At 48.2% G+C, this 13,567-nt stretch overlaps 1 protein-coding gene across 1 annotated transcript in view; it reads left to right on the top strand.

Annotated features, from left to right (window-relative positions):
• The window catches only part of TTLL8 (tubulin tyrosine ligase like 8), a 39,845-nt gene extending 39,265 nt beyond the window's left edge, over positions 1–580 (top strand). Inside the window, 1 exon segment of the mRNA XM_060114202.1 lies at positions 128–580. Coding sequence (XP_059970185.1) covers positions 128–580 — 453 coding nt within the window.
• Positions 581–13,567: the final 12,987 nt, after the last annotated feature.

A 13,567-nucleotide genomic window follows, 5' to 3' on the forward strand; every position in this document is an offset into this window, starting at 1 on the left:
GGGGGGACCCAGTGGGCAGCCCAGCCATCGGGAAGTGTGGCTGGGGCTTCTCCCTGAGGCCTTACACCTGACCGGCAGGCCAGGAAAGGGCCAGCCAGCACCCCTCACCTCATCCTTCCCTCCCCAGCCTGCAGTGGAGCTGCCCCGCTTCCCGGGGTCCGACCTCTTCGTGGAAGGGGTGGGGGTGGGGAAAGCCAAGAAGCAGATGCCGCCCATCTCCAACTTTGACTTTGCATCTCCACTCTTGGACATTCAACCACGAAGAGAGAGGCGCCCCTGGGCCATGCCAGACCTGGCTCCGGGACCACCACGAATGGCTCTCCAGCAAGACTTGAAACTGAAAGGCGAAAAGATACTTCCTTGCACCTTGCCTGTGCCCTTGAAGAGGCTGGAGGAGAGAAGTGCTAAAGTAAAGTGTGGCCACAGGGAGTCTGGTGGGAAGATAGAGCCCCCCACCCGTACCTTTCAGCACCTAGACAATAAGGCCCTGAGCTCTGCTCTCGCCAAGGCCGAATCAGACAAACACTTGGATCCAAACTTATTAAATGTGCACCCACTGCGTCCCTTCTTCCGAGTGTGAAGACAGTGTCGAGTGCTCAGTTTCAGCCGCCCAGACCATCAGGTAACAGCGCCGTGCTTGTGTCCATCTGAGCCCTGGGTCTGCCTGGGGCTACCTGCTCTGCATCCTCTAGGGCAGGGCGGGGCCTCTGGTCCAGGCACCTGCCTGAGCTCAGAGCAGGGTTCAGGGCGCCCTGGCCCCATCCTGGTCCCGGCCAGTTGTCGGGATAATGGGGGTCCTGCAGCAGCGGTTCCGGGACCTGCTGAGCACCGGGTCCCCTGCACAGGACCAGGTGGGTAACAGCCTTCGTCTCTCTCCCCTGTGGGGTGTGGCGCCAATGGGGCATTGAGTTTGAGATTTGCATAGGCGCCAAGTGCCGCAGACAGGAGGGGGCCCACAGTCACTGGGCCCTCGTGCTGTTTTCTGAAGCTTCTGATGGAGTGCGCCACACGTGGCCCGGGAGCCTGGCCTGGGCTTGGCCTCCGAGCACAGGTAGACAGGTATGGAGCAGCCCCGCGTCTCTAGGGGTAGCCCGGCTGTGTCTGCACCCCAGTGCCGTTTCCAACAGTCTGGCACCCAGCAGTGGGCAAGAGAGTGACACCAGCCAGGGCCACGCCCCCACCTGTCTCCCTGAACTCACCAGAACACCTGCACCTGCTGTGCCCACCGCACCCCCCACCCCCGTTCTCAGTGTGTGTGTCTGTCTGTCTCTCTTTCTCCCTGGCACTAACAGCCTCTTTGCCTGTCTGTCTGTGTCCCCATGGACTGTAAGCTCTCAGGGGCAGGGCTCTTGGTGCACCCCTGCACCTGGGGCCATGCCTGGCACATAGCAGTTGCTCAGTACATGTCTGTTGCATCAGCACATGTGTGGACCGCCCCCCAGAGTTGCCAGCTCTGGGCACGATGAACGTGTGCTTTCAGAGCTGGCAGGGCCCTTGGAGACCACCTCCAGTCCGGCCCTCCATCCTCACCCCATGTCCAATCTGGCACCAAGGTCTGTCAGCCCTACTGCTTAGCAACTTGCCTCTCCATGGGGGCAATTTCCAGGTTTTTTCTGTAATGCACTGTGCAGCTTTCCCCAGGCATCTTCCTAGGAGTGAGTGTCAACAGGGCACACACAGCTTCTACCTAAGTAGGTGTATTAGCTACTGTAACAAAGTGCTGCAAACTTGGTGGCTTAAACCACAGACATTTTTTCTGAAGGCCAGAAGTCCAAAACCAAGGTGTTGGCAGGGCCGAGCTCTCAGAGCCTGTAGGCAAGAAACGTCCTGTCTCTTCCAGCTTCTGGCAGCCTCTGGCAGTCCTCGGTGTTCCTTGGCTTACAGATGAGTTACTCCAACCTCTGCCCTGCTTCACACGGTGTTCCTTCAGTGTGTCACTGTGTCCAAATTTCCCTCTTAAAAGGACACCCGTTGTTGGATTGGGTCCCACCCTCCTCTAGTATGACCTCACCTTACCTTGATTACATCTGCAAATAAGGTCACATTCACAGATTCCAAGTGGACATGAACTTGGCGGTGACGGGGGCGGGGGGCGGGTATTAAACCTGGTGCACGGGGCACTGCAGACGTGGCCAGAGGGACTGCACTTTGACCATGGTCACACCGTGGCCACACTGGCCATTGCTCCCATTGTGCCAGTACTTGGTGTTGACAGGGCATCTTGTTTGCCTCTGGAGGGAGTGATGGGACTCGTTTGCATTTTCCTATTTACTAATAAAATGTCCTATTTTCAGACATGCGTTGGCCAATTAGGTCTCCTGTCCTGAAAAGTGCATCTTTTGTCTGATCGTCCTTAGAATTGCACATCTTTTTTGCTGATTTGTAGGGGTGACAGCCATCTCTTCTGGATTCTCCTCCTTTATCAGTTGATTTGTGTGGCAAACACTGTCTCCCACTTTGTGATCTGTCTTTTCACACCTATATGGTGTCTTTGGATGTAAAGCCACCTTAATTTTAATAAACTCCAACAGGTCAAGCTTTCCCTTGACAGTTGGTGATTTTTATGGCTTGTGGCCTTACCCTGAGGTCGTGAAGCCCTCTTCTTCTAGGAGCATTGCTGTGGCTCATACATTCCAGCCTTGAATGTTCCTGGAGCTGACTTGGCACGTGGTGTGAGACATGGGAGCCCAACAGCCCCTCCCCTGCTCACCTGCAGGCTGGCACTGTTGCATGTTGGCACCTCTGGACCTTCTGGTGAGCTCCACCGTTTTGTTTGTCTGCCCTGGGCCAGTGCCACAAGGTCTTCATTACTACAGCTTTGTAGTATGTCTTTATGCTAGTCAGACAAGTCCTATAAGCTTGTTTTTCTTCCTTGAAAATGACTCAGCTGTTCTTGACCCCCCTACACCTCCATACAGGTTACAGAATTAGGTTGTCAAGATTCACCAACATAATTTTTTATTAAAATTAAAATTTTTTATTGCTATTAAATTCATCAGTTTGGGGAGAACTGACTTCTTTACATTATTGAGCCTTAGAATATGTGAACATGGTATATCTCTCCATAAATAAATCCTTTAAGATCTTTCAATAAACTCCTAGAATTTTCTTTGTAATGGTCTTGCACTTTTTTTGTTGGATTTAGACATATATTTTTTATTTTTTATTCTATTGTAAATAGTATCGAATTAAACATTTTTTTCCTACAAATTGTGGCTGGTTCATAGAAACGGAATTGATGCTTATGAATGGATATTTTTTTTTAATTAATTAATTAATTATTTTATTTTTGGCTGCGTTGGGTCTTCGTTGCTGTGCACGGGCTTTCTCTAGTTGTGGCGAGCAGGGGCTACTCTTTGTTGTGGTGTGCAGACTTCTCATTGTCGTGGCTTCTCTTGTTGCAGAGCACGGGCTCTAGGCACACGGGCTTCAGTAGTTGTGGCACATGGACTCAGTAGTTGTGGCTCACGGGCTCCAGAGCGCAGGCTCAATAGTTGTGGCGCAAGGGCTTAGTTGCTTCGTGGCATGTGGGATCTTCCCGGGCCAAGGCTCGAACCTCTGTCCCCTGCATTGGCAGGTGGATTCTTAACCACTGTGCCACCAGGGAAGCCCTATGAATGGATTCTTTAAAAAATCCATCTGGCTATCATTTCTATCAATTCATTAATGTATTTGAAGATTCTTTTAGTTTTTCACATACAGTTATATCAACTAATTTGTTTTCCTTTCCTTGCAATCATTATAACTTTCATATCTTTTTCTTACTTTTTTGACTGTCTAGGACCTTGTTTACTCATTCATTTTTCTCATCCCATTGGATCTCAGGTGCATACATTCTGATTAATCATAATTCTTGGTTCATGACATAGTTTCATTGTTTGTCCTTGCATGGCCTACTTTTATTTGGATCATTTTATTAGTGTAATTAGAACTTGCACACAGGTTTTAATTTGATTTTTAATGTGGCTAAAGTTATCAATCTTTTTCTTTTAGTCAGTGCTATTTTGTCTTAAGAAATTTTTCTTTACCATGAGGTTTAAAAGATTGTCTACCTACATTTACTACTAAGAGTTTTACATTTTGGGGCTTCCTTGGTGGCACAGTGGTTAAGAATCCGCCTGGCAATGCATGGGACATGGGTTCGAGCCCTGGTCCAGGAAGATCCCACATGGCCCCGTGCGCCACAGCGACTGAGCCTGTGCTCTAGAGCCTGCGAGCTACAACTACTGAGCCCACGTGCCACAACTCCTGAAGCCCACATGCCTAGAGCCTGTGCTCTGCAACAAGAGAAGCCACCACAATGAGAAGCCCACGCACCGCAACAAAGAGTAGCCCCTGCTCGCCGCAACTAGAGAAAGCCCGCACACAGCAACGAAGACCCAACGCAGCCAAAAATAAATAAATAAAATAAATAAATTTATTTTTTTTAAAAAGAGTTTAAAATTTTGTTTTTGACATAAAAGTCCTAATCCATTTGGAGTTGACTTTTGTATATGGTGTGAGTTAAGAATTGAATTTTATTTTTGTTCATGTAGAAAATTTTTTCAGTTATTTTTTGAAAAATTTATTTCTATCCCCCTGTGAACTGGTATCCCACCTGTGTGTATGTGTGGGTCTATTTCTGGAGTCTCTATTCTGTTCCACTGGTGAGTTTGCCCCCCTGCACCAGTGCCACACTGCCTATTGTATCTGGTAGGGCAAGTTGCCTCTCTCTGCTCATCTTCATAAGGGTCTTGGTCCTTCCTGACCTCATTCTTTTCTATATAAATGTCATAATTGTTTTATCAAGTTCAACAAAAAAAATCCTATTGATATTTTGTTTGGATTTGCATTGACTCCATGGATCAATTTGGGGGAAATGGATAAATTAATGAAATCATATCTTTCTACCCATGAACATGACATCTCTCCATTTACTTAGATCTACTTTAAATTTTAGAATTTTCCCATCAGAGATCATAGACATCTTTTATTATATTTATTTTTCTTACTTGATATTCAGATACTACTGCACATGTTGTCACCTCTCTATATAAATTTTCTCATTGTTTGCTGCTGGCATATAGAATGAAACTGACTTCTATATATTAATTTTCTATCTGCCACATTTCTAAACTCTCCCATTATTCCTAAAAATGTGTATGTATCTTCTTTTGAGTTTCTATGTAAATAATTATATCCTGTGTAAATTGCTTTATATGTTCCACTCCAACCTTCTTGCCCCTATTGTCTTGTCTTATTGTACTGGCTAGAACCTCCTACACAATTTTGGGCACCACTGTTGAATTCCTGATTTTAAAGAGAATGTTTCTAACATTTTCTCATTTATAATGACATTTTCTGTAGGTCTTAATAAAGCTATAAATATGATATATACATATAAATGTATAGATACTCTAGCATGTTAAAGTAGTTTCTTTCTAATCCTTACCAAGAATTTTTATTACAAACGTGTAGTGAATTTTCTCAACAATTTTTTTGCATCTATGAGACTATCTTAAGTTTTTTCTTCTTTATACTATTAAAGTGATAACTAACATCAATAGGTTTTTCTTTTTCTAAGAAGTTGCCTGTAGCACTTAACATCAATCAATTTTTGAATGTTAAACCAACCTTGCATTCCAGGAATGAACCTAAGTTGGTTTGATGTTGAGTTTGATATATGTCTGGATGTGGTTTCTTGCATGTAGTTAAAATTGGTTCTCAAGCACAGTTTATTTACATACTACTCTGGATAGACATTTACATTGTTTCTAGTTCAGACTATTACAAATAGTGCTGTTGTGAGCACTCCTGAATTTGGTGAACATGTATACATCTTTCTGTAGGAATAGAGTTGCTGGGTCATGCATTCAGCTTTGGTAGACACTCCCAGGGAATTTCCCAGAGTGACTGTGCCAGTGTAAATTTCACCACAGTGTATGAGTCTTCCAGTTACTGCACACTCTTACCAACACTAGATATTCTCTGTCCTTTTATTTTAGCCATTCTAGTAGATGTGCAGTGGGTTCATATGACAGTTTCAATTTGCATTTATCTGATGACTGAAGAAATTCAGCACCTTTTCATATCAACAGTCCATTTCAACATACTCTTGCAAGGTACCTTTTTTTTTTGTATTTGGGCACGTTTTTCTGTTTCCTATTCCTGTCAACTTGTAGGAATTCCTTATATATTCTGGATACAAGTCCTTTGGTGGGTATATATATTAAAGATAACTTCTCTCATTCTATGATTTGCTTTTTACTCTCTGAATAGTATCTTTTGGTGCACATACATTATTTATTTCAGTATATGCCAATATCAATTTCTCTCTTATGATTAGCATTTATGTTTTCTGTTTGTGAAATCTTTGCCTACCCCAGAGTCATAAAAATAGTGACTTCTCTTTTCTTCTTAAAGTTTTATGGTTTCACCTTTCACATTTAGAGCTATGTTCCATCTGGAACTGTTTCTGGGTGTGGTGTGATGTAGGAGTTAAGATGCACAATTTTTGTACAGACATTCAGCTGATGCAGCGTAATGCATTGAAGACACTACATCCTCTTCGCTGCGTTGTACCATTGTTGCAAGACAGGTGACTAGGTATGTTTTTCTGGTTTTGGACTCTACACTCCCAATTTTCTATGTTCCTGTCTTTATTAAGTCAGGTTTTTGCAGCAGTAATGCTGCATAACCAAGACAACCCCTCCCCAACCTCAGAGGTACTTATTCATCAAGCCTCTGTTTCTCACACATCTTCAGGTCGGCTGTAGCAATGTTGGGTTCTACCAGGAAGGCTGAGCCAGGCTCCAGGCTGCAGGTTGGGCTGAGATCCACCTCACGTGTCTCCCCTTCTGGGGCCAGTGGTTCCCCAGGCATCATCTTCACGAGGCAGGTGGTATCAGCATGAGAGGGCAAGTAAACGGTGCAGGCATCTGAAAGCTTCTACTCCCATCACATCTGCCCAAATTCAAGTTGGTGGGCGATGACAGATACTCCTCAGTGGGGTAGGAGGAGCGGAGTGAGTATGTTCTGAACGATAATCAAATATACAACAGTCTAATCTCCGGGTCACTGGCATTCACCTACCTTCTGCAAACAAACTACGCTCACCGCCGCCCTCCCCCACCCCCACCCCGCCAAAAGTCTCCTCAGTCATAGAACCAGACTCTGAGTCTGGGATCTTGAGATTCTCCATCATTCTTCTTCACCTGGATAACTGTGAACCAGAAAAACCAGTTGCCAAGTCTGGGATTTGCTTTCCCTTCCTTACGAGCTGTGAGCTTAGCTGTGGCTGTTGCGTGGAGGCTGGCAGAAGACACGCGACTCCTGGGTTGGAGACGAAAGACTTTATCGTTCTCATCTCAGGAAGCAGCGAGAGCCTCTGAACATCTGTGAAGCCACGTGGGGTGACGCACTGTGGCCCAGATGCCTGCTACACATGCTGAGTTTGCATCACAGATAAGGAACGCTGAACCTCAGGCGTCTACCACTTTTGTAGCAAGCAGTAAGCAAGCCTGCTCTTGTCCTGGAGGGAAATAGCACCTCATCCCCCAGAACTGCTCACTGCAAGCACGATGCTGAGAAAGGTAAATGGGTGATCAGGGTCTTGCATTCTTGGCACACCCCACAAAATATGTAGGGTGCTCGGGAGACCCAAGGAAGACCTTCTCTCCCAGTGATGCATATCCGTCCTGCATCATCTGAGCCTCTGGCCGGTTTTCACATGCCACTCTGACCTGTCCAGTAGAGATAGGCACCAAACCCATTTGATTTGTCTCACATGCGTTTGTTTAAGACAACCGTCATCAGGTCCACCAGCGGCACAGACCTCAGCCACGTTCTCTGGGGCCCTGGACTCAGCACTGTAAGTCCCAGAGGCATCCTTACTGCCAAACTGCCAGGACTGGGTTTGCTTTGCCCTTCTTACAAGCTGTTGGCTGTGAGCTTAGCTGAGGCTGTTGCATGGATGCTGCCAGAAGACACGCGACTCCTGGGTCAGAGATGAAGGACTTCATCACTCATGGTGACCGTGAGCACCAGCTGATCTGGTACGCACTGTGGCCTAGATGGATGACGCACACACAGTGGGCCCATGTCACGGTGGGGGAACAGTGAGCTTGGGGCACTTGCTGCTTTTTGAGGAAGCTCTTTGTCCTGGAGGGAGACATTACCTCACCCTGAGACGTGGCCCAAGTGAAGGGTGGTCAGGGCCTTGCATGGACAGAGCGCACCTCGAAGGACACGTAGGAGGGCACAAGAGACCAAGGGCTGTCTCTCCCAACACGAAGTACCTGTGTGCACGCGTGTTCTTGAGCACGCACGCACAGACACACACACATGCGCACGCATGCATGAACACACACACACACGCACACATGCATGCACACCACATGGACACAGCACAGGGTAGCTGGTCCACAGCACCCTGGATCCCCCCAGCAAACACTGTGCCCCCTTCCCAGGGGGGAAGCTCTGTGCCATGACTATGCTCCTTAATCCATTTTCAGCGAGTCTTGGCTCTGCCCCGAGAGGCCCTTTTCTCGTCGTCCTCCTCGGCCGTATACGAAGGCGAACGTTCCCCTTGGAGGCTGGCCATTTCCTCCGCGGCTTGTGGCCTTAGGAAGCGGGGCTCTCAGGTCCTCACAGCACACACGGGCGCTGCCTCTCTTGGCCCAGGCTGGCGGTCCTTCTGCTAACATAACCCTTCTGCCCAAAACTGTGTTTCCGTCCCGCCAACTCTGTGCATCAAAATCCACTCCCACGTTTGTCTTCAAGTTATGTCCTCCTCTCAACCAGTGCTGGGACTCTGGGACCAGACCCACAGCCTCCCCAGAAGCCTCCTGTCCAGCCGAGGGCAACTGTCAGCCCCTTCCGAGCGCCTGGCAGAGGGCAAGGCAGCCGCCGGCCGCCTGGTCAGAGGCTGAGCCCCTGGAGGCCTTTCTTCCTGTAAGCGTCTCGATTTTGTCTGTTGCTGGATTGAGATGAGAACCTGGTCCACGCTGAGGCTCTGCGGGCTCAGTGTTTCTCCATCTCCTCCTGGAGGGCCACCTTCCCACACTCAGATCCTAATGTCCCCACACCCGGCCAGTCACAGGGAGGGACAGGAACACCGCTGGTCCGGGGCTGTCCTCTCCTGGGGCCCACGCGGGTCCAGGGAGGTGACTAGGCCGGGCTTAGGTGCTTCCTGCTCATAGGAGCCAAGGTTACTCCCAAAGCCACTCCAGATGACGTCCGGGTCCGCTCAGGGCACACGCCGGCTTTCGAGGGTCCCTCCAGGAAGGCACCTGGCTGTGCCACACTGGGCATGTGTGACCCTCCGGCCAGTCTCCCTGCCGTGTGCGGTGTCGCTGTGGTTGATGTTTGCCTCGGTCTTGGTGCCCGTGGGAGAGGGCGAGAGGGTCAACCTCCTGTGGCCGCTCTTCGTCCCCCACCAACTGCTTCCCAAGCCAACGCTGCCTATTAGGGTCTCTCTCAGTTTCAGGGATCCCGATGCGTGCCTGAGTGGGTCTGTGCTGCGGTGACCACGCACAGATGACCACGTGGCGCTCATCTCGGAGTGAAGCAATGCGTGATGCTCACGCGGCTGTGGCCCTGAGGGTCCCGCGGGATTAGCTGCGCTTGCTTCCAGGCTACCGGCTGTGTTCAGGCCAGAACCACAGGATCCTCAGCCGCGAGCCAGCAGCTGCCCAGGGCGAGTTTGTCTCTTGACAGCTGGGCAGCATGCCAGGGCTTGCAGCCTTCACCACACCATGTGCAGGTGAGAGCAGGTTGCCTGGCCCGGCCCAGCCAGCAGCACAGGAAGTACACTCTGCACCAGAGGCTGTTCTCAGCCCTTTGCATTTCCATACATATGTCAGGATCAGCCTGTTCACCTCAAGAGAAAGAAAAAAAGAGACAGACAGACAGACAGACAGAAGGGAGGGAGGGGAGAAGGGAGGGGAGGAAAAACTGCCAGGATTTTGATTGGGATCACCTTGAATCTGCAGAGGGGAGAATTGACATCTCTTTATATTGTCTTTCAAATCAAAATCGTGATCTACTCTACTTGATTAGGGCGTCTTTGATTTTCTCTGGGTTGTGTCTTGTGGCTTTTCTGGGTAGAGGTCTGGCACATCTTTCATTAGATTTTTTTCTGGCTATTTGGTGGTTTTTAATGCCACAGTAAATAATATCTCTTTTGACACAATGTTCTTAAGACGCAACTTACAAATGGTAAGGACAGGTCTCCAGCAGACACGGTGCGATGTGTTTGCCTTCATGACCACCACCCAGATGGAGAGAGGGGACATTTCTCTACAGAAAGTTTCCCGTGCCCCTTCCCACCCTGTCCTCCGGCCATGCGATGACCACTCTCTGTCTTCAATCAGCCCAGGCTGCCGGGCCACACGTGGACCCACACGGCACATGCTCGCCTGTGTCTGGCCTCTTTGGCCTTGGGCAGCCATGCTGAGGGCACCTGCGTGCACGTTTTCCTTGCCGAGCAGCATCCAGGCTTGAGTGTGCTGATGGGAGGGGGGGTTGCTTCCCACTGGGGACTGTCACAAATGGAGGTGCTCGATCACTCCAGAGCAAGCCTCCACGCAGACCTGTGCATCGTTTCTCCCGGGTTTGTACTGGGGAGTGGATTGCAGGTCGCGGGGGATGCTTAGATTTTGCTTTAGAAGAAACTGCCAGCAGCCTTCTACAGTGTTTGCGGTGTCTCCACCCCAGCAGATCATGGGAGTCCTGACTGAGCCACATCCCCCCCACCCCTCGGCAACCTAAACTTCGTATTTTTAGCCGTTCTGGTAGGTGTGTTCTACTTTGTGTTTCCCTGGTGACTAGTCCTGCTTCATGTTTACTGGCCGTTCAGATGCCTTTCGCTGTGAAGTGCCTGTTGAAATCTTTTACCCATTTTAAAATTAGGTCGTTTGTCCTTTTGTTATTTATTTGTAGTGGTTTTTAGATAATCTGTATATTTGTTTCTCAGATATGTGTACAGGTAATATTTTCTCCCCGTCTGTGGTTTACCTTTTCACTTTCTTAGCGATGCCTTTTGAAGAGTAGAAATATTTTATAAAGGGCAATTGATCAGTTTTCCTTTTGTGGCTAGCGCTTTGGGCATCCGGCCTAAAATAACTTTGCTTCCCCAACGGTCATGAAGATGTTCCCGTATATTTCCTCCTAGAAGCTTTACGGTTTTGACGTTCACATGTGGTCTCTGATCCACCCTGAGTTAGGTTTTGCACGTGGTGTCAAGTCTGTTTGCTTTCATCTGGACGTCCAGCTGACCGCCCCCCACCATTAGCGAAAACACTTGCCTTCTCCCGTTGAGTTGCTTTGGCATCTTTGTCAAAATAGACTCTCCAGAATGAATTCTGGTTCTCTGTTCTGTTCCATCGATTGTTTGCTTATCCTTATACCAATACCACAATTAAGTCTTGATTAGTGCAGTTTTGAAATAAGTTTTGAAAAGCGATAGGTAAGTTCTCCAACACTGTTTCCTGCCCAGGATCTCCTGGACTGTTCTGTCTTTTGAATTTCCATTTAAATTTTATTTATTTAATTTTATTTTATTGTTCTGGCCGCGCCACGTGGCATCTTAGTTCCCTGACCAGGGATCGAACCCATGCCCCCTGCCCTGGAAGCATGGAGTCTTAACTACTGGACCGCCAGGGAAGTCCTCTATTTAAATTTTAGAATCAGCCTGTGGATTTCTAGAGGTAGCCTGGTGGGATTTTGATGGGGATTAGGTCAAAGCTATCGATCATTTCAGGGAGAATTGATGCCCTTACCACACTGAGACTCCCAATCTACGTGCATGATGTATCTTGACATTTATTTAGGTATCCTTTAGTTTTTCTAAGCAATACTTTTAGCATGGGTTTTTTCATCAAATGTATTCCTATGTATTTGATGTATTTTTGGTACTTTTATACATATTTTTTTTTCCTTTTTTTTTTTTTTTTTTTTGTGCTACGCGGGCCTCTCACTGTTGTGGCCTCTCCCATTGCGGAGCACAGGCTCCGGACGCACAGGCTCAGCGACCATGGCTCACGGGTCCAGCCGCTCCGCGGCATATGGGATCTTCCCAGACCGGGGCACGAACCCGTGTTCCCTTCATCGGCAGGTGGACTCTCAACCACTGCGCCACCAGGGAAGCCCTATACATATATTTTTATCAATAAACTTTGATACTTTAGTAAATGGTGGGGTTTAATCTTTTTCTCTTTTTCTGGTGAGGACATTTAATATCCACTCTTAGCAAATTTCAGTGATACAATGCATGGTTATCAACTGTGGTCACCACTGGGAATCTTTGGACATCTTCACTCTCACACTCGTGTCACTAATCGTTTATGAGAAACTTTCAGCCTCTATCACTTTATATATTGCCTCCACCCCATCCTCTCTCTCCTTTCGCCTCTGGAGCTCAGGTGTGACGTTGCTCACACCTTCGCTGCCCCTCAGCCCGTGTCACTCCCGTTCAGTGTTTGGTTTCCTGTGCTGCCATCTGCACGGTCTTCCCATTTGTCTAGAACCCTATGAATCCCATCCATTGAAATTTTAACTTTAGTTATTATAGTTTCATTTTTTAGAAACTCTACTTTTAAATAAAGTTGGTTATTCTTTATAGTTCCTCTCCTTTGCCTAAAACCTCTAAATTGTATGAAATTACACAGTTAGCTTATATTCTGTGTCTGATAATGTCTGATAATTCTAACAGCTGAAGTCTTTGGTCGTGTCTGTGCTGCTGTTTCGGCCGGCACTCTCACATTTTATTAGAGACGGATCATTTTCTTTAAAACATTAGTTGCGGGGGACTTCCCTGGTGGCACAGTGGATAGGACTCCACGCTCCCAATGCGCGGGGGGCCCGGGTTCGATCCCTGGTCGGGGAACTGGATCCCATATGCATGTGGCAACTAAGAGTTCGCATGCCACAACTAGGGAGCCCGCCTGCCGCAACTAACACCCGGTGCAACCAAATAAATAAATAATAATTAAAAAAAAAAAAAAGAAAACCTTAGTTGTGGGGATTCTTTGCACTCCTTCCAGGACGCGGGTGAGCCCCTCAGAGGGTGGTGTTTGCCCCAGGCCCCTCATCTCCTGCCTCCTGAGGAAAGCTGCCCTCATCGCTCTAAATTCATAGGTTGATGCTTTGTGCCCTCCCTGCCCTGCATGCAGCCCAGAGATAAGAAGTCATCACTCAGACCTGTTTGGCACTAGCTCGGGACTCCAGTTTCTCTGGGTTTCCACCCACATTGCTTAGCACCAGGAACACGCCTCGCACTCCCTGGGGCAGGGAAGGTGTGTTTTGGGCTCACCCGTGCACCCGGGGTGTAACCTTTTGGGCTTGCTGCTTCTTTGAGTGGTGGGGTGTCTCTCACCCCTCTTGGGGAAGGTCTTCTGCCCCCGCACCCCTAAAGCCTTGGCAACTCGAGCCTCGAGGGATACTGGTCTGCAAAGCCTCTGAAGGAAGGGCTTCCCCGCAGCCTCAACCTCATCATTCCTTGCTTTTTGCCAGCTTTGTGTTGCTTCTAAGATGTTTTTCATGTTTTATGCTCAGGTTGGTGTTTTTCCCCAGAAGGGCTGGTCTGGAT

The sequence above is a fragment of the Mesoplodon densirostris genome, chromosome 11, assembly GCF_025265405.1.
Source record: "Mesoplodon densirostris isolate mMesDen1 chromosome 11, mMesDen1 primary haplotype, whole genome shotgun sequence".
In the NCBI taxonomy this organism is placed as follows: domain Eukaryota; kingdom Metazoa; phylum Chordata; class Mammalia; order Artiodactyla; family Ziphiidae; genus Mesoplodon; species Mesoplodon densirostris.